Source organism: Artibeus jamaicensis, unplaced genomic scaffold (genome assembly GCF_021234435.1).
Source record: "Artibeus jamaicensis isolate MK-2021 breed Jamaican fruit bat unplaced genomic scaffold, CSHL_Jam_final contig_426, whole genome shotgun sequence".
In the NCBI taxonomy this organism is placed as follows: domain Eukaryota; kingdom Metazoa; phylum Chordata; class Mammalia; order Chiroptera; family Phyllostomidae; genus Artibeus; species Artibeus jamaicensis.
The window spans coordinates 2,416,493-2,438,134 of NW_026521826.1; the positions used below are offsets into that span (position 1 = coordinate 2,416,493).

Genomic DNA, 21,642 nt, shown 5'->3' on the forward strand with positions numbered 1-21,642 from the left:
TTTAATCCCTTTACAACTGACAGGTGCTCAAGTCCTGGTGGCTTTGTAGCACTCAAAGCCAACAGTTAATCCTGAGCCTGCTAGCTGGGACTATTGCAGTGGGCCAAGGCAGTTTTTAAAATGAGTAAGTGCTCCTCACATAAACACAGGTTAGGTGACATGCACATATATGTAAAATGAACATTGAAAACGCACCTGAACTCTCCTTGTTAAACAGATCTTGAGAGCACCCCTTACACTGTACTTTATGTCAATGGTCCCCCCACCAAAATGAACAAGGTGGGCCCTCCCCCATTGGACCCAGAGATAACAGCATCGTGAAGGCTCCTCCAACTTTCTATACCTTTACAGACAAAGCTCCCCCTCAATCTTTATAACACCCACACAAGACATCACAGCACATACAGAAGTGCCATCCATTTGCCACTCTCATGTGGACATGCATTTAGGTTGTTGCCAACTGTTCCCTGTTACAAGTAATGAAGCAATGACCTTTCTTGTACCTTCATATTTGCATTCTTACATAAGTATTTCTGTTGGCTACCTTCATAGAAGTAGAATTGGTGGCTACGTGTCAGCACATTTTACATCTTCATGTATATTGCCAACTGCCCTCCAAAAAGATGGCGACACGTTATATATACATTTCACATGCCACAAAAACCACTGAATACATCCAGGGGTGGGCTGGAACCGTCCACCTCCACCCCACCCTCACCTCCACTCCACCCTCACCTCCACTCCATCCTCACCTCCACTCCATCATCTCTACCCCATCCTCACCTCCACTCCATCCTCACCTCCACTCCATCCTCACCTCCCCCCCACCCTCATCTCCACCCCATCCTCACCTCCACTCCATCCTCACCACCACCCCACCCTCACCTCCACTCCATCATCTCTACCCCATCCTCACCTCTACTCCATCCTCACCTCCACTCCATCCTCACCTCCCCCCCATCCTCACCTCCACTCCATCACCTCCACCCCATCCTCACCACCACCCCATCCTCACCCCCACTCCAGAGGCACTTGAACCCACAAAAGTGAAACTGGGTGGAAGACCTGAGCCAGAGGCGAGGGCCAGCGCAGACCCTAACAGCACATGCTCCCCTGCTCACCCAGCCAAACATCTCCTGGCCTAACTGTTCTCTTAGGGGAGAGGGAGAGTGCATTTGCACGCCAAGCCCTTGATCTTTAATCTTGGAATCCTCTGGCCCAGCCTGCCTTGTCTGCATTTGTGCCTGAACCATTTGATATCTACCTGCATAGATTCAAATGCAAATGCTTCTACTCCAATTTCCTGTACTTTCCATGTTGTATAGCAACAAGTATTTATTGAGAAAATATCTATCTAGCAAAGCCAAATGAAGATCAACCGAACACACTGGGAGTAAAAACCGACTGAAGAGTACAAGCCAAAGAACCACTGTTAGGAGTATGTTTGAATAGTTGGGTGTTCTGTATTTGCCTTCCAAAAGAACTCTTGTAGAGAAGACAGTATATATATTATATTAGAAATATTTTTAAGGCCTCTTAAACACTAATCTTTCAACTTAAAAAAAAACAGCTTGTCTTTTGAACCCTGCTCTTCTTACGTTGGGAATACCTACAGAACCTGAGAACCTGAAAGTGGCCTTAGTCAGACCTTAGGGCAAACTGTGACCAGCTCAAAATGTGAAGACTTTTAACCTGAAACTTAGTACAAAAGAGAGCAAATAGAGGAGCAGAGTTATATACTTAAAAGAACTTAAATTTCAGAGTTAGAAAACCTATGGGTAGAGTATTTGGTCTCCTAAGCGGTGACTTTGCTTTCATCTTAAGATCTTTTCAAAGTAACTCAAAAAAACTCTTTGAACTAACTGCTCCGGGGCTTGGAGCCAACTTCTGCGGGGCAAAGGTACAGGGCTCTGCGGAAAGCTCGTCGTACGTCGACCTCATTTCTGTCTCCCTCTCATTTCCCTACCCCTTTTCCGATTTTTATCATTCCTATATTTGATTCTCTGCCTTTCATTTAAACTGCCTTGAGTCGTATGTTTATTTCTACCCTTTTGATTCCAAAAAACTGCCGTGAGATCGGGAGAAGATTCCTTAGCCTGTTACTCTGAGTCCCCTCCTGTCGCCGTGTTGAATCAGGACGACCCCAAGATAACACAGGCTGGGTCACTGGGAAGGTCACTGGCTTGGCCGAGGTAAACTATGGGAAGACCCTTTACAAATTATAGAAAATGGATAGACTTTCATTATGGTACAAACCAGTAATCAAGTATAATTACCCTTTAACCAAACATACATATATTATTGATGTAATACTTCCTATATTCTACCATCAAAATTTAGAAATGACCCCCCTACAGTCTCTGAAATACATATGTGATAGAAGATGAATAAAAGAAGAAACTGCCTGAGAAGTCTGCACATTAAAACCAGCCGTACTTCTAGCCCTGGCTGGTGTAGCTCAGTGAAATGAGCACGGGCCTGCAAAGCAAACAATCGTGGTTCGATTCCCAGTCAGGGCACATGCCTGGGTTGCAGGCCAGTTCCCAGCAGGGGATCCACAAGAGGCAACCATACATTGATATTTCTCTCCTTCTCTCCTTCCCTTCCCCTCTAGAGATAAATAAATAAAATCTTTTAAAAAATGCACTTCTATAGCCAAACCAGGAATTTTCAAACAAGAAGGGAAAAAGCAGTAGGAGCTCCCTGATGACACCGCATAGAGGGTGGACAGGCGGTTGAGACTGAGTACTAACTGTACGCCATGCCTTCTAACAGGTGTTATACGTGCTATTTACTTTCATTTTTACGAGAAGGATATTTTATCTATCTTTCTCATATTTACTTCATGCCAGTTTTTGTTCTGCCTTTGCCGACCCCATCTGACTTGGAGCCTTTTCACGGACCTGGCAGGAAGAAACAGGACAGAAAAGCAGCGTGACCTCCAGGGGTTCTTAGAGACCAACGAGGCCCCCTGCCCACACCTCACAGGTAAGGGAACTGAGATCCAAGACGTACGATCAGACAGCCATTGAGTTTGGAACGCCATTCAGCTACCCTCTTCTGGAGTGTACTGAACTTTATCTTTCCCCTAAAATGCAGACTTCGCCAGGCAGGACTGTCTCTAAATTCTGTGGCGTTTAGGAAATTGGAGAGCCCTATTCTTGCTTTGGGCATGATGATAATGAACCCATTTTTTCCCTTTGATGTGAGAAAAACCAGGAGAAGCTCAGTACTGCTCAGGAAGGATCGGACGCGATGATTTCAGTTTATAAGCACTAAAGCAGCACCACTCACGCGCCTGGGGCTGAGAGGGGCACACGGCCCAGAGGAAGGATGTGCTTACAAAGAGGTCCTGGGACGGGAGTTCGGGCAGGGCGACAGTCGGGAAGAACTGCTATAAAAACGCCCCCTCATTTCCTTTACAATAATTTTTTTAAAATTTTTAATGAGGCCTTCCCTCTAAAACATGACTCTAATGCTTAATTTGATCTACGTATCTTTCAGTTAGATGGGTAGTACCAGGGCTTAGCAAAGGCTGGGTGGAGGAGTGAGCCATACAGTCTCACAAGTTGGATCAACAGTGCTCATTCTGGAGATCTGAAAACAGTTCTAAATGCAGCTTAACTGACCTTAAATAATGAAGGTAGCCCTGTGTCCTAATCAATAAAAAAAAAACTTTGCACCCTCCACTCTCCCTGTCTCCTGGCCCTGGGCCAGCATCACTTAAAAAGCAGCACCACAACCCCAACATCCAAAATTACTCATGGCACCGGGGGACTAACAAATAGTTTACACAGAAAATAGAAGGCAAAGAAACTGTTTCCACAATTAAAAATAATACAAATGTCAATAACAATAACTAAAATGCTACTGAAAAACAAAGACAAAGCAAGCGTTATTATCTATTAAAACAGATGTAGTTCTAGAGGCTTCGACCTAACACTCACAGGTGCTAGAACAGGCAATATTTACCTCTGACTCCCACATATTCACATACAGAAGGGGGAAATTCAGAATTTTTACCAACCTGAGAAATAATGTATTTCTCTTTGACACAGGACACCCCCTTTTATCCTCAGTGCAGACCCTCCCACCCAGGTTTAAGATCTGTGTCCCTCTGAGAAGGGACAGAGGACTGCAGACATGTGGACAACCCGGTGCTGGCAGCTGCGCCTCCTCCAGCCTCGCTGTGCGGAGCGACGTCCTGGCTCAAGGGTGCTGGAGGGAATACGGAGCCTCAAATCCAGTGAAGAAACAAACAGTTCTTTGAAGCCTTTCTAAACATAATTAAAGTTATACCTAGTCACAAGTCCCCCGAGAGGACCTCTGCTCGCAAAGGCATCTTACCTTTTCTGATTCATAAGAAGTTCTCTGTGAAGATCTTGGTGGTTGCGGGACGTTTTGACCGGATTGACGAGTTTCTGAGGCCTAATTAGTTCAGGATTGTCATCTTCTATATAGTCTGGTTCAGCCATGATATTTCTTGGAGTGAGGTATGTGTCCTTCTGGTCGGGATCCTCAAACGGGCTGTCTGAAACAGAAAGACGAGACTCATTTGTGGTCTCTTCTGAGAAGACACCTCACACAGACGCAGGGGCCCAGCACGGCCGTGCAGGTGCACGGGCCGAACACGCCGTGGCCCACGCCGCTACTTCCTTCAACAACTTTCTGAAGCTCCAGGAAAGCAACTGGGGGAGTAAAGGAGAGAGAAGAACATCCGTGGTGTTCCGTGCTGCCTATGACTAAAGCAAATAATCCCCTGACCTGGACCTGGCTCTGGTCACACCTCTGATTTCAGGTCACGCAGGACACTTCCCACCACCATGTCCAGAGACCAACTCAGTCCCACATGTAGTGTGTGCTCACTGCATGTTACATGCAATGAGACAGAAGAGAATGAATGCTCGCTGGGGGCAGAGCTTCAAGGACCAAGGCTGGCTGAGCATCAAGCACGAACTGTTCCCCAAAGCAGAACTGGCAAATATTTCAAGATCTTTAACATACCGTTTCATGCTTCCCTGCCCCTGTAAGATTACTTCATTTTCCAAACCAAAAACCAGATGCAGGGCCTGACACTGCAGACAGTTGGACACAGGGCCTTCCCAGAAAAGTTCAGAGGGCAGGCCGACTAATTCTCTGGCCAGTCTTCTGCCACGAAACGAAATGGCGATCCCCGTGTGAACCAGCTGATGCCCAAGAACGCCACCTCCCCCAACTCTCCAGGGAAGTCTAGAGAACAAGCAGCAGCCTCCGTGCCCTCGGCGCCCCAGCATGGTGCAGGGGTACTTCCATCACAAAGGCGCCCTAACAGAGGGTAACCCCAGGTTTCTGTCTATTCTCTGCAAAGTTAGAACCACTTTCTTTCCCAGTTTTGAATCCCAAGGTCCAGCAAAGTGCCTGGCACATGGCAGAAACTACATAAATGTTGAACTAAACCAAGTACTAAACAGAAAAAGTGGAGAGACCCTCCATGAACATGCTCTGAGAGAAGAAGGGCTCCATCTTTATTTCAAGCCACGGCATCAAACACCCAAGGAAAGAGTGTGTGTGTGTATGTGTGTGTGTGTTTACACATGAGGCAGGGCTAACAGGAGGCAGATCGGTGCTTCCGTGGACTTGGGCGTGGTGAGGGGGTGACTGGGAAGGAATAAAGATGTGCACAAAAACACCAGAACACAGGTCTAGTGGCCATTCGCTGATAAATGCATGAGTTTGATTTCAAAGTCATCGATGATGTTTTCCTGAATCCCTGAACTGTCCCAAAACACTGCTGTACTCTGACACACCCAGTAAGAAACACTATTCCAGGTGGCAGCCAACAATGACCCAGGCTGCAGATACAGCACTTAGAGGTACGTGACCACATCTGATCTCAGCAACAAACCTATGTGCAGAAGAATTAGAATCTTCACTTTACAGATAATAAAACGGAGAAGCAAAAGCTAAATAACTTGTCCATGCTGACATTGCCAATAGTGTAAAGATCAAATGAAGGTAAAAATCCACATCCTCTGATCTTAAAAATCTATGTTCTGTTTACCCAATTATGATGTTTAATGTTTTTGTAGAAAAATATTGTGAAAATAAGGAGGATAAACATCCAAAGAATAAATGATCAATGAAAACTGAAATATTGTAGATATGTCATTGTTTATAGATTTGAGGTATTACTACATAATCAAGGCTCAAAATTACACCACACATTCCTTACACCCTACTGTGCTGCCTTAATCTTTTAAGTGAGAAAGCCTCTGGCCTTGACCAGATGGAGAATTACAAACCTCGCCCATGCTGACCCAGCGATCCCACCATGGCCTTCCTGACTTCGGCGTGCCGGCCCTCGGAAAAGTGTGTTCCTCGGGGGGAAAACAAACCGCTCCACACACAGCTCTGTGCAGTCCCCACTGCCTTTAAGAGCCGACAGCAGTTTCATCCTAGTTAATCTTTAGATGAGAAAGCGCATGTGCTTCCATAAAAGGATCTGTTTGTCTGCCCTAAACCATGGGTAATCTCCATGACCCCAAATCAAAGCAGAGCCCTGCCTCCTAATAAGATGAGTACTAGGGCGGGGGAGAGAAGCACTGTGGGTGTGTAGGGGGAAGAGCATTCCAGACAGAGGAACGGCCAGTGCAAAGGCCACGGGCAGGAGTGTGCCTGACGGGCATGAGGAATAACAAAGAAGCCAGTTTGGGAGGATGCTGGTCTTCACTGTGAGGGACAATGGGGACCCAGCCACTTAGGGTTTTGAGCATAGAAGTGACAAGATCTGAGGACTTCCGCCAAGATGGAGGTATAGGTGGATGTGCCGTGCCTTCTCACACAACCAAGTTTAGGGACAACTAAATATTAGCATCAGAAAACACAACCAGAACACGGAAAATTGAACTTTTCGGAAGTCCGTTAACAACAAATTCTTCGGCCCGACCGGTAAGGGGCGAAACCGGCGTCTGGTGAGGGATTGCACAGGAGGGCTCGGTCGGACCCGGGCGCGGAATCCAGACGCTCGAATCCAGACGCACGGGTTCCAAACGCAGGATTGGACCTAGTGAGCGACCGAGCAACCCACTGGGTGAGCGACTGCTGAGGAGACAGTGGGGAGGCGGTGCTGCGTGTTGACTGCGGTTGCCTATTTGTGGGCGAGCGGACAGGCGAGGGAGTGGGCAGTTGGACCGGGGCCCGGCAGTAAAGGGCGCCGCCATTTCCCCGCTCTGACCACGCCCCCACATACAGCGTCACAACCCAGCGACCTGGGAGTCCAAGGCGCCGCTTCTCACATTTAAAGGGCCAAAACAGACCAAAAATGTCGCAGGAAGACCTCAAAGCCCCAGAGATAAATCTAAGCGACGAAGAAATAGCAAAACTCTCAGACGCACAGTTTAAAACACTGGTCATCAGGATCCTCACAGATCTGGTTGATTATAGCCACAAATTAGAGAAACATATGAAGGCTAAACTAATGGAAATGAATGGAATTCCACAGGAAACCCATAGCGATGAAAAGGAAACTGGGACTCAAATCAAGGGAGTGGACCAGAAGGAAGCAAATAATGGCCAAACAGAAAAGAGTCAAGGAGCAAGAATTCAAAGAAATGAGGAGAGTCTTAGGAACCTCCAGGACATCTTTAAACGCTCCAATATCCGAATTATAGGGGTACCAGAAGGGGGAAAGACACAACCACCAGTGGAAAAATTATTTGAACAAATAATAAAAGAAAATTTCCCCCAATCTGGCAAAGGAAATAGACTTCCAAGAAATCCAAGAAGCTCAGAGAGTACCAAAAAAGTTGGACTCAAGAAGAAACACACCAAGGCACATCATAATTACATTAGCCAAAATTAAAATGAAGGAGAGAATCCTAGAAGCAGCAAGAGCTAAGGGGACAATCACCTACAAAGGAGTCCCCATCAGACTGTCAGCAGATTTCTCAAAAGAGACCTTACAGGCAAGAAGGGGCTGGAAAGAAATATTCCAAGTCATGAAATCTAAAGACCTACAACCAAGATTGCTCTATCCAGCAAAACTTTCATTTAGAATGGAAGGACAGATAAAGTGCTTCTCAGATAAGATCAAATTCAAGGAGTTCATCATCACCAAGCCCTTATTATATGAAATGTTAAAGGGACTTATCTAAGAAAAAGAAGTTAAAGAAACATGAACAGTGAAAGAACGACAAGCTCACAGTTATTAACAACCACACCTAAAACGAAAGCAAACTAAAAGAACAGCTAGTTCAGGAGTGGAAACATAGAAATGAAGATCTCAAGGAGGGTTAGCAACAGGGGAGTGGGAGGAGGAGATGGGGGGAGAAGGTACAGAAAATAAGTAGCATAGACAGTAGATAGAAAATAGATGGGGGGGGGCAAGAATAGCATGGGAAATATAGAACCTAAAGGACTTGAGACACATGGACATAAACTAAAGGGGGGTAATGGTGGGGATGGGGGAGCAGGGTGGAGGGGAATGAAGGGGGGAATGGAACAACTGTAACAGCATAATCAATTTTAAAAAATAAATTAAAAAAATAAAATAAAATTTGTTTGAAGAAATTAAAAAAAAAAAAAAAGAAGTGACAAGATCTGACTCATGTTTTTAAAAGATCACCCTAGCTTCCGAGTTTAGAACAGACCTAAGCAGGCAAGGAAAGAATCGGGGGGGGCCGCTATTACAGCAGTGCAGGTGAGAGAGGGCTTAGAGCCGATGGCGGCAGTGTAGGTCAGAGGACAAACTGATCACGACGTATTCTGGAGGCAAAGCCTCTGGGGTTTCCTACAGGACTGGAGATGAGGTGTGAAACACACGGGGGAATCAAGGATGACCAGGTTTCTGGCCCGAGCAACTAGAAGGTTAGCACTGTCGACGGGGAAGGAGGCTGCGGGCAGAGCGGCCAGGCAATGAGCCCAGGGGTTCCACTGGGGACGAGCTGAGTTTGAGATGTCCGCTAGACATCTTAGTGGTGACGGAGAGAAGGCAAAGGCAGTTAGTACGCAGACGCTGGGGGACTCTTCCCTTTGTCTTACTGATTTGACCTCCACGGTTTCTCACTTCACAGTCCCCCTTCTCTGCCCCTGCATTCCCACCATTCCCACAAGTAGGGGTGGCACCAGAGCCCCACTCCCAGTCTTCCCCGAAGGCCAGCACCAGAGTGCAGACATGTATTGGGCTCGGAGCCGAGAGGTGGGTTGAGCTTTCAGTGTGCAGAATGAAAAGGCTTCAGTCCTGAGTCTAGGAAACAAATTCTAGCTTGGGTTATTTTTTCTGATTTCTTCTCAGACTCGGTGTCTGGTAGTCCTTCTTTTCCCACAGGACCAGTATAGTAAGATGGACCTTAGCCTGTCTCCTACTGGACAGAGTAGACAGACGGGGGCTGGAGTCCTGCTGTACATGAAGGTGCAAATGTATCCCTTCCTTCTTACTGGTTGGCCCTGCTTCCCAACTGGAGTTGGGGCAGGGGCCCTGGAAGCCCCTGGGACAGAGTCAAGTGCGTAGACTTCAGGCCTGCCTGTGGGCCAGGCCAGAGTCCCTGTGCCCGTCATGCAGTAGGACCACACTGGGATGCAGGAAAGGTCGTTTAGGAAGGAGGAGCCGAACTGACCGGGAGCATCCTCTGTCACTCTGCATACACACAGGAGTGCTGGGGGCTGGGAAAGTGTAGGAGCTGGTTCGGGCCACTTCTCGGGGACTTTCCACCCTGGAGCCATGACCGACATTTGGTGATAATCACCAAAATGACCTTGTCCAACTTCTTCCCTTTGCCAGCCATGCTCCTCGTTGCTACCAAGACTGGGAAATGCCACTCTGACCCTAAGGGAGCACTCCCATCTCCAAGACCCTATCCTTTGACCAAACAGACCGAGCACATCCCTGTGTTTGCGCACCTCTCTGCCCCCCTAACCCGCACCTTTGCAGCTGGTTCCCTCCAGCAGGGGAGCTGGGCCTCTTTCTACCCATCCCTGCACCGCCCCCTCGTCATGTCCAGGTAAGTGTCAAACCTCCCACATGAAGCCTTCCCTGATTTCCCAGATGCAGTTAAACACTCTGACCTCTAAGCATCTACGGAATTTTCTTTGTTTCCTCTTCCTAGTATTCACTGACCTCCACCTCATATCACATCGACACATATACAAATCCTACCACCTATTCACTGCAAAGGCCACATCTGGTTTACATTCACATTTCTCTGGTCCCTCGGACCGGGTCCATGAATCTTAATTACGTAAATGAAGTAACAGAGTCGCAGATAACTAACTACCAGCAGAGGGAGCCCGTGACCTGTGGAGGCCACAGCAGCAGGTGAAAAGCATTGACCTTGGAGCTGGGAGGACAGACCTATTTCCTCGCTGAGCACCAAGCCGTAAACACGGAAGCCTGACAGGGAAGACGAGACGGAAATGTCTGGAAGTAACAGCATGTTGGAAGTGGTTGTTACTATTACCACAAGACACATTCTTCCAGACATAAACACAGACATTCTGGTCATATCCACTCCTCTGGTGGAGTAAATGAGTCATAAAGTTAATTTCTTTTTAAAGTATCAAGTCAGTGAAGAAAAACTAGTGTCGACCCAGTGTTAAGAGGAAGAAAGCTGCCTCGAGATCTTGGACAAAACTTCCTATGTCCAAAACTACATCCTATGAGATTTAAAAATTGGAACTTAGAGGTTATGTTAAAGTTCATGTTTACCTAAATCTTTAAAATCTAATTGTACCTAGAAGCACTAACAGTTGAACCCTTTTGAAAACAATTCCTGAAGCATGACAATGTATACAGTTTACAGGTGTACCAGAACCAATCAAAGCTAAACAATTTTAACTTCTGAATTGCTGCAGCTACTTCTAGAAAGTTACAAATAATTCCAAAACATTCTTTAAGACAATGTTTCCCAGGCTGTCTCAAAGAGATTCTAGCCACCCTCTGACACCATCTGAGAGACCCAAGTCACTTCTGATCGCAGGCCAGCGAACTAACTCTCTGGGCCTCGGGCAGCCTGAAAGCAGAAAGGCTCTCCCTGGACCCCCAGCCATCGGCCTCAGCCCCATGGTTCCCAGAAGGGAGGATGCTGGTGAGGACTGAGTGAAGGCAGAAATTTCTCCCAAACAGCAAAGCCTTTTCTGACAAACTCCTGACTTGCCTGACCCTGAGGCAAACTACAATTCCATCCTGGACCAGGAGGAATTGTGACACCAGCTGATACCCACACGCACTGGACAAGTGTCCAGGGGACCTTTAGGGCCACACACCTAAACTAAGGCTTACAAATGGCGCCCAACCAGAGCAATCTACACAAGTACAGAAACGTGACTTTTCACTTTACTGCTGGAACTCCAAACTCTCAGTAAATTGGCTGCCAACATGCCGCTGTACAAATGCCAAATAGTGAAACTCTTGGGAAAACATCAAACTTATTTTCTCATCGATTTTTTTCATTCCCCTCAAAATGTATTTTTACCCAAAAAAGGCATATATTTTATATTTAGAAAGAGAGAGAGGAGGCAAGAAACTCCAGGAAGACAGGACACAGAGCCAACAGCCGCGCTAAGCGGGTCTGAGCCAGGTGAGACCAGCAGGTGGCGATGGCTCCACAAGTAACTCGCGCCCCTGGCCTGACAGCCAGGGGCAGAGGGAGACGTCTCACCCTGGACTCCCAGCACCCGCCGTGAGTGAGCGAAGGGACACAGGGAAAGCACAGGAAACACGCCATGACAGGAGCCCATCGTGGAGTCACTGTGTGTCTGCCCTCGGTGCTGTACACAAACGTCTCCCCATCATTTAATCCTCTCAACAGCCCTGTGAGGCAGGGGTTACTGTCCACGTGGGTTTACCAAGGAGGCTCAGGCAGCTTCACGATCATGGGTTCCAGATCACACTGACCAAGTCTGACTTCCAGCTTCCTCCTTCACTGCCCGTGTGCCTTTGAGCACATTTCCTCACCAGTTTAAAAAAAAAAAAAAACCAGCAGATGACCTCATAGGGCTGTGAGGAAGAGCCAGTGAGAAATGCACACCAAAAGCATCTGATGGTAGAAACAGTAAGCCTTCCGTGACTGTCACCTGTTATTAGTGCTGTCACTGGCAGCAAATAACAATAGAACCAGGGCTGGAACTTGGGTCTGATTGCGAAAGGACGCTCTCTGTACATTCCACTGGAATCCCCTCTATGTGGGCTGGAATAACGGGGGAGGAGAACTGGGTTTCCTTTCAACAGGATGATTTTCTCTCTGTTTCTGAAAGACTGTAGAAGCTTTCTGTCATAGCTTTATAATCTCAAACAAAAAATACCTTGTAGAAGTCCACACTAAAGTAAGGATAAAAGCCAGGAAAGACACATTTTCCTTAAAACATACAAGCATTTATATAAGAATGTTAACAGCAGGGCTATTCGTGACAGCCCCAAACTGGAAGCAACGCAAATGTCCACTATCAGCAGATACACTGGGAAACTACACGGCCGTGAGAATAAACGGACACCAGCTGTGAGCAACAGCACCGCTGAATCTCACAAACGTAACCCTGGACAAAGAAGGCAGACACAGAAGAGCCCGTACTGGATGCCTGCATGTATATGATGTTCAAAAACAGGCAACAACCAACCCTTGGTGTCAGCACAACAGTGGGTGTCTTGGGAGCTGGGGGAAGTGTAAGAGGATAAAGGGGGTTCCTGGGGTGCTGCTAATACTGTCTCCTGGTACAAGTTCTGGTTACACTGGCGTGTCCACTCTGCAAAATCACCGATCAGTATTTTATTGACTCCTGTGCTGCTCTGTATATACAGCATAACTCAATAAATATGGTACATATTAAATAGCTATTAAAATTACTATCTAGAGATCATTTGGTTCCTGCTGGATCACGACGATTTTGTTATTTCATCCACTTTAAACCATGTCCATGAGAAGCAATGCGGTATAATGGAAAAGAGCAGCAGGTTTGAAAAACGCCTATCCTGAATTAGAATACTGGTTACGTAACTCACCAGCTATCTGATTGTGTATAAACTACTCGACCTGAGTCTTGATTTCCTCGACCATAAATCAGGGCCAGCACACCTACATTTGCAGAGTTGTTGCAGGCATTGAAGAAAACATATGGAAAACATTCACCAAACATAGTACCTGCTCATGTGGCAGGTGCTCGATAAACTGGACAGTTCGACAGTCCCAACAAATCAACTCATTTATCTAACTCTCCGTTAGTTAATGTCCTAAATGAAAATGGCCAGCCATATACTACAAGCATGCTAGTTAAGACCAAGTCTAATAAGAAAAAACCCACATTGGTCTCTGCTCATTTTTCCAGTTCGGACTTAGACAGGTGACTGAGAGGAGCAGGGAGGAAGGAAGAGGAGGGGAAGGAAAGGAAATCCCGGGTAGGTGAGACCAAGGGCTGGCAGGCAGCCTGAGCCCTCCCAGGCCTTGAAAATCCTCGTGATGTCCCAATCTCCCTGCTTTGGTCTTCTTATCTGCACAGCCAAAGGGTCATTAGTTCTCATTTCTCAGTAATCTGTTGTAAATAACTATTCTGAGCACAGGGCAATTGTATAAATGAGGTATATACAAATACATAAGTCTCCTAGGTTAGTCCAACATAAAGAGTTTAACTCTTCAACATCAACTAAATCTTATCAATGTTCACAATTTACTTAACCTCCCACGTCCCTTCTGAAATCTGAACTGACGACCCATTGGTACATGACAATGCTATGGAAAAGCCAAAACAGAAAATAGGCAAGATAATTTCAGAGGCATGTTTTGCATAATGTTTAATTCAAGGTGTTGGGAAAAGAATGGGCAGATAAGCAATGGGTAGAAGGCAGGTAACAAAAATGTTCTTGAAAAGCAATGCAATACTTTAAGCTTCTGCCTTCCACTCTTTTTTTAATACAGGTACTGCTCACAAAGCTTACTGCTCCTGTCAGGTTCAGATTGAGTTCCTGGACATTAACGATGCATTTACACTCACATCTAACAAATCACTCAAATACATACAAGGGATACCCAGAAAGGAAGTAACTGCGGTAGGGCCTCAGAGAGCACTTACACCCAAGACGAGTACCAGAGATCCTGCTGGTGCCCGACTGCAAGACAGAGATGCTGACAGTTGACAAAGGAAAATTTGGGCTGCTTCCATGGAAACCAGCACATCAACCCAGCAGCTGAAGTCCTTCTGTCTCCTATCCCCCCAAAAGCCAATGCTTTGCTATAAAGAGGAGCTTTCAATATTGCCCAATGATATCATGTTCAAAACCAAACTATAAGTTTAAAAAAAAAAGGAAAAGCAGCTCTTGAATAACCTGGTTTTGCTATAAAGTTGGATATTCAGCTAACCTGGAAATGTGTGAAGACAAAATATAAAGAGAAAAGGAAAACAAAAACAAAAACACACTGTGGATGTGAGGAAAAGGAGTCTGTAGGCAGAACAAAGTTAAAATAAAATAAACTTTCACCAGGTGCTGGGTGGGGGGTGAAAGTGGTTACAGAGATAAATAAAACCCTACAGAGCTCTCAGCCAACCGCGACTCCCCCTGTCCTGGCAGGCCCAACCTTGGTGGTTTTTTCACCCAGATACCTGCTGCCTCCAGGGCAGATTCCAGGACCCTAATTCCGAGCAGTGCTAGTGCGAGATGGGAGGGGAAACGCCCTCAGCCCCGGGCAACAGCAGCCCCCGCCCGAGAGGAGAAGGGGTGACCAGATAGATGCCTGGCATCACCACAGTGGGGACCATACAGCACCACCAGGGAGAGACAGGCTGTGCCACAGAGGGTCAGAGCCCTCTCACTTCCTCCGTTCTGCATGTCCCAGCCTGCTTAGTCCTCCCTGAAGCACAAGATGGTTTCTTAACCAAAGCCAAGCATTTGGGCTTACTCCTCAGAAAATGGTTGTGTACTACAGATATTCATTCCAAACTGGAATGGCCTCAGCAAATGTCCTCCTCACCAACTGGTACCTACTGGGCAGATGAAAGCCCTGTGTGCCGGCCCTCAATATGCCTGTGAGGCAGCCAAGGACAAACAACTGCCCCTGCATCATTAACCAAAACCTGAGAGAAAACAAATTTCATGCAAAACACATTCACTCCCTGAGCACTCACTACTGAGTGGTGCGTGCCTACCCGCAGAGCAGTCCACATTCAGGGCTTTTCCCCAGGGCTCCCAAGGCTCCAGGCTTCTTAGGGTACATTCTCCTTTGCCTCTCCCGGAACCCCAGGCCACTGTCAGTCTCCTGGAGTTGACCACCAGCCCTTGGACAACCCTCCCTGCTTCTCCGTGCACCCATCTGCCCAAGTGTCCTGCCCCTTTCAGTCCCTTGGTGCCAACCGTCCTCCAGGAACAGGTGCCTAGCCCTACGCTCTCTCTCCATCTAGGCTGCGGAGGCCCCACTCACCCCCGGCCCTTCCACCAGGTGAGCGACTCCTACAGCGTGTGTGCAGCTGACCTCTCCCCAGGTCCTCCCACGGCCACTCCTCAGGAGCCATCTCCTGCTTGTCTGGACAACCGAGTGCAGTTTTACTTGACCACCCTCCCCCCACGAATGTGACAATTTTTTGTGTCTCCACGTGGTCTTCTTTCGAGGGTGTCCCATCAGAAGGGAGGAGACCTCGGACTGACTGCAATCGCTCCCCACAGCTCTAGCACATGCCTCACGCCTAAGCCATACAGTAGCCACGTGGTGAGCAGCTGGTGCAGACCTGGTAGAGAGCTGGGGCCGCAGACTCCCTGTGCCTTTGGCCAAGGTCACGGGGCCAGCGGCACGCCTGGCGTTACTCCCCACCATGTTCCCAGTGCTGTGCCTGGGTACACGGTGGGCACGCTACGAAAATAAACTGAATGAAGGGGGCAAACACGGAAGGATCCGAGCGTCCACATGAAGCAACTCCTTCCAGGAAGCCTTTCCTGGGTCCTCTGGAAGTTGAGGTTTCCCCCCTTCCTATCCCCCAGGACAGGAAGGGTACTTCCATCTGCTTCCATTAAAACCAGAAGTTTTCTCATCCCTCACATTCAACTCACGAAGGGAGGGCCTGGCTCACTCCTTATCCCCACAAACATCTCCGTGTGCCTTCCACATACTGCTTAACTGAACCTGACCCGCTGCCACTCAGCTCCAGAGAAGTGTGGAGCTCAGATTTATAGAAGGGGCCAAAATCAGGGCGGGGAGGGGAGCTCATGCTTTGCACAAACTGTCCTAACATGACCTTGAAGGAGCTCAAATTAGTTAGACAAGTGGCCGCTTCTCCGAAGGGAGAACCCAATCTGTCTCCTAAACCAGTTGATTCCGTTCCCTCTGCAATAAGATGACACAATAAAACCCTCCCTAAAAGTTCAGACCATCAATTGCTGTGTATGAGCGATGAGTGTTTTGCCATAGAAAGATAATTCGAATTGCTGCCTGATGGAAAATAGATATGAGTACACTGGCTTGCAGAAATATGCCAGGAAGTAATTAGCACTTCATTAATATGCAACCCATTAATCTGCACAAATCTCTAAGCAATTGAAATGCTATCCAATTATCCAATTAACAGATTTCTTCAATAATCAATCACCTTAAATTCACTGGCCTTAAACTTGCCTTAACTGATATATTTATCAGATGACATTTTATAGATGACCATTATGTGATTCAGAGGTTCTCTGTCTCCTGCATAAAGCAGCTTGATGAGATCTGAAGTTCAAGGACCCTTCATTGCACCAGTGAGGAATGTTCTGTAGCCTAACAGTGTCACCAGTGGTCGAAGGCACAGTTTGTGTTCAGAGCAGCTGTTTTTTAAAAGAAATATTGATCACATGTGTTTTTCTTAATTTATAATTTTTTAATCCTCACTGACAATTATGTTTATTGATTTTAGAGAGAGGTGAAGGGAGGGAGAGAAAGAGAGGAGAGAGAAAAACATTGATGTGAGAGAGAATCATCCATCTGTTGCCTCCTGTATGTACCCCAACCAGGGACTGAACCTGCAACCTAAGTGCATGCCCTGGCCAGGTATCAAACCTGCAACACTTTGGTGTATGGAACAGCACTCCAACCAACTAAGCCACCTGGCCAGGGTGCATGTGTGGTTTCTTGTCTGCTCTCCTAGCTGCCATTCAACCACTTCAATTCTCAAAAGCTCAGCTCTTCCAGAGCAAGGAAAGAAAAACCCGGCAATTCTGTTGCAGGGCTGACTGATTTTTAAAATGCTTAATTGAAAATAATGATTTATTTCCATACCTGTAAAAAGAGAAGATTGAACCAGAGGACCCTTGAGATCCCTACTCGTTCTAACATTCTTTATACAGAAGAATCTGGTTTATGTCTCCACAACGGGGGGGGGGGGGGGGGGGGGGCGGGGTGTGTGTGCAGGTGGGGGCGGTGCTTAGGAGCCAAGGGCTGCAGAGCTTGGGCCCTGTGCTTAGGGCCAGGCCTGGGGAGGACACGCCTCTCACATTCCACACATACCTCACCGTGCCTCCACTCCCCACCCAGGCCTGTGAGTCACAGACTTCTCCAAAGGACATCTAGGCTGAGTAGGTTTCCTCCCAGTGATCCGAACTGTCCCGGGACAGCCATCCTCATTCCAAGTCCCTTTAGAAGAGTCTCAACTGTTTGGTCCAGGGCTAGAAATGTCCACCCAGCATGGAGTGTGGACCAGACTTTATTAAACCAAAACTCCAAATCCAGGGGGTTTCTGGATATTAGTCATGAATCACATATGTACCATAGCTGATACACAAAAATGAAGCACCATGTAGTCTTCTTTGCATAAAATCACCCAGGAGTCCCTAACCCCTGGGCCACGGTCCTGCACGGGTCTGTGGCCTATTGGAACCAGGCTGCACAGCAGAAGGAGAACAACAGGCCAGCCAGCGAAGCTTTGCTCACATCGCCTGCCTCCTGCGCCCCTCCCCAGGCCACGGAAAAACCGTCTTCCACGAAACCAGTCCTGGGTGCCAAGTGGGTTGGGGAGCACTGCATTACGCCATATTTAAATTAAGTCGAGTCTGCGTCCTGAGCCTCCTCTGAAATCCAGCCACAAGGCAGTGCCCACTGCTGCTCCCCTGGTTTCTCACGATTTACCTTTGTCCTCTCTGTGAATCCACAGACAGCCTCCTGCCTTCTCCCACAAAGCCCACACACGTAAGTTTTATAAAGTTAGTGAGCGGTTTTCTCCTCATCCCCTTACGTTTAGAAAACCAGTGTTTCCTCTCACAGACTACTCTTAAAAGGATAAAGTTTTGCTACTTCCTTCCTGAAGAATTTGTCGGTAGTATGTGACAGAAGGCTTTAACATGTATCCCTCGAAGCCGATAATTCTACTTCGAGGAATGTACTCCAATGAGATAATCAGAGATGTACTCAAACTGTATGTATAGGCATAGTTTATCTGTGATAGTGAGAAAAAAGGAAACCATTAACTATCTAATAATACAATACAATGCAGCTTGAAAATCATATTATTAAAACAAATAATGAAAGAGAAAATAATCACAATGTATCACATGGGAGAAAATATCAGGTTCCCAAGCAGAATGCCCTTGATTTCCTAGTACACACATTTGTGTGTACAGAAGCTATTTAAAGTGTAGTCCAAAAAACAGCTGCATCAGCACAAGCAAGGAACTTAATAAATGCAAATGCTGGACCAGAGAGCTCCTGACTCAGAGTCACTGGGGGTGGGCCCGCAATCTGCCTTCTCGTGCTTACTAAGTGCCACACAGCTTTGAGGTAGATATTCACCCCATTGTACCGATAGGGAAATTGAGGCCAGAGAAGCTAGGTAACTCAGCCAAGGCAACAAAGCGGCATCACACCACTAGCTCCAGAGTCTACACTCTTAACCACTTTGCTCTAGAACTTCTCTAGGTTAACTCATATGGGATTTGGAAGTGTGCACTGTGCTCTTTCTCCTAAATTGACAGCATGATGCATCCCACCTGTCGATTTGTTCCCCACAGTGTTTTAGCACCGCTGTTACAAAGTCACTGACTGGGGGGCAGGAGTATTGGCACTATCACATTGACAGTCATCTTGGTGAATACCTGCCTGACATCTCTGACGGCTACAATAACATGTTTAGATTAACATGCACATTAAACACTAGCCCACAGGAGCAGACACCTCTCTGCCTGCCAGTGACAGACAGCATGGAGGGCACGATACCCACTGAGGACAGAAGGTCCTCCTGCTGCAGCTAAAGTGAAGCTGCCGTGCGGCAGTCCCAGAAACACTGTCTACAAACCACCTGGCCCATCGTCTTTGAAACTATGCAACTCTTGATCAATTTCTTTTTTGTTTGTTTGTTTCTAAATTATTTCAAAATTTATATACAATATTAATATTTAAATTTTTATATTATGCTTTTCTATATTCAAAAAATTTAAATTTGCTAACAAATGCTACGGGATTTTATCCCCAAACTGCAAAATTCCTGAATAAAAAGGCCTTGCTTAGCACTTTATTTTATGCTATTTTCTGAAACACCTCAGGCCGTCATTTCAGCAAACTACAAAGGAGATGGACCAGGAAGATGGTTGATTTAGGCCTTGTCACTCCCGAGAGGAAGGAAACTTCACAGACTAGAAAAAATTTCCAGCTGGACTAGTTTTCAAAGCCGTCACACATTCCTGTCTTCAAGAACGGAACAATAATCCCATAAAAATTATGGCCTGGCCCTACTGGGCAACCAAACAAATATTTTCAAAAAGAAGACACTATCTTCAAAAGTACTTAATGACAGAAACTTTGGAAGAAACAGAGACCATCTGTTCAACTTCCTCATCACCACAGAGGAGGAAACTGAGGCCATTACTGCAGACGGCCCGGCTAAGTTCACAGAGAAGGTCGCAGAGCCTGGACCACAGCCGGTGTCCGACTGTGGTTCACACTTCACCGCACCACACTGCCTCTCCCACTTCTGACTCCTACACTGTATTTCCTACATTGATTTTTGTACATGTTCTACTGACTCCAGGGGAAGTGTTTTTGGCACTATCATTAACACCACCATTAACCTTATCTCCTGATCAATAACTGGATGCCATCTTTGAAGATGATAGTACGTTTAAACTGTAAGTATACTTTAATACAAGCACCGTAGTTCTAGCTGATTTTCTATCCTGCCAAATTCCAGAAGAGTGCAAAGTCATTGTGAGATTAAAAACAAAACAAAAAACCAAGCTTCTCAGGTAAGAGAAAACTACTCATGTGTCTCTTTTTTTACCTGAGATATTAACATTGACCAACTACAATGTTAAAAAAACAGTGACGGCTTAGACACAGTAACTTCAGACATCCTCTTTTAGGTTCTCCATTTACACCTCATCCTTCCTTTATTAAAACCTATTCTTCCTCAAACATCAGCATTCAGGATATAATTAAATAAGCTATTGGAAAAGTAAGTCAGCCCTACTGACAACCAGAAAAGACAGGCCTGACTTACTGACCCCCGTGTTGCCATGAAAACATGAAGAATACTCAGAACGACCCCACGCTGCCACTACAAAATGACCAGACATCTCCCTGGTCTCACCAGCACGTGGAGCTGGGAATTCTTCACTGAGTGGTAGCTCTAACCCCACACGCACCTCCCACCACACAGATAACATACACTCAGGGTCCCTGGTCCCTGCAATGCGCCTGTTTCCTGACCACGCCTCAGCCGAGTCTGGCTCTGCTTCCCCAACTCCACCATGTAATCACCCAGCACAAGCACCAATCCAATCCTGCCTTCCCCCCACCAAAAAAAATCCAACAATCTTCTGGTCTCCATCCGCCTACGGCAGCAGACTAAATGAACGAAACTTTGGGATGACTACCCCTGGGGTCCCGGTGCTGGCTGACCGACTGGATTCAACACGTTTTGTTTTAACAAGTTACCGGTAAGGTGTGGTGGAGTAGAAAGAACCTGAAATTAAAAGGCCCACAAACCTATATCCTGACTTACCATTTCTCTGGGTGACAGGCAGCAATCCATCATTTTAGAAGTTTTCATCTCCAATCTGCTATTTCTCACATTTCAGCCACACTGTGGGTCAAACACACTCCCCCCACGACAGGATGTGCTCCGTCCGCCCACCACTACTGCACTGCTGGGGTTTGTCTGGAGAACTTCATTCTTCACTCAAAGAAAAAGGGAGCCTTTCATGCCAGGAACAATGATTACGTTTTTCTAAATGGTTATGTGTTTTCAAAATGGCTGTCATGCTTCATAGTTATAAGAATATAAATGGACTGGTACGTGATTTCTGCTTTCACAATGAAAACAGGGCACGTCTCCGTCTGGGTCTTTGGAGGACTGTCTGGCTCTAACTAAACCCCAGAGAGCAGCTATTTACACAGCCCAGGTACTTTTAATCAACGTCTGTTTTCCATCTTACCTCTCTTCAGGTTACCTCATGGGTTCTCTGTGCCCAACAAAGAGAGGGAGTCTTGTTATGACACCAAAACCCAAGTAGGGATATTAAACCAACAGCTGTCGGCAAGACTAGAAGTGTCCTTAGACAATCACTGTGTGCCCCTGCGTGCAATATGGGCTGTGGGTTGGGCCCTAAAGATCTAGGGAGGAGTGAGACATGGTCCCTGGTGTCCAGAGCTCAACGCCAGTGAGGGCAGACACACACAATTAAGTGCAGTGTGGGGAGTACACCACAAGGGGGAGTGTCAGACTTCAAGA

The 21,642-nt window shown here is 46.7% G+C and overlaps 1 protein-coding gene across 7 annotated transcripts in view; it reads right to left on the reverse strand.

Annotated features, from left to right (window-relative positions):
* Positions 1 to 21,642, reverse strand: part of FAM107B (family with sequence similarity 107 member B) — a 205,631-nt gene that overhangs the window by 14,322 nt on the left and 169,667 nt on the right. For 4 of the 7 annotated variants that reach the window (XM_037141262.2, XM_037141263.2, XM_053665734.1 and 1 more), the window contains one exon: positions 4,348 to 4,531. In XM_037141262.2, coding sequence (XP_036997157.2) covers positions 4,348 to 4,531 — 184 coding nt within the window. Of the gene's footprint in view, positions 1 to 4,347; positions 4,532 to 6,281; positions 6,495 to 21,642 lie in introns of those variants that run through there. The other 3 variants (XM_053665735.1, XM_053665731.1, XM_053665733.1) reach the window with 3 other exon arrangements.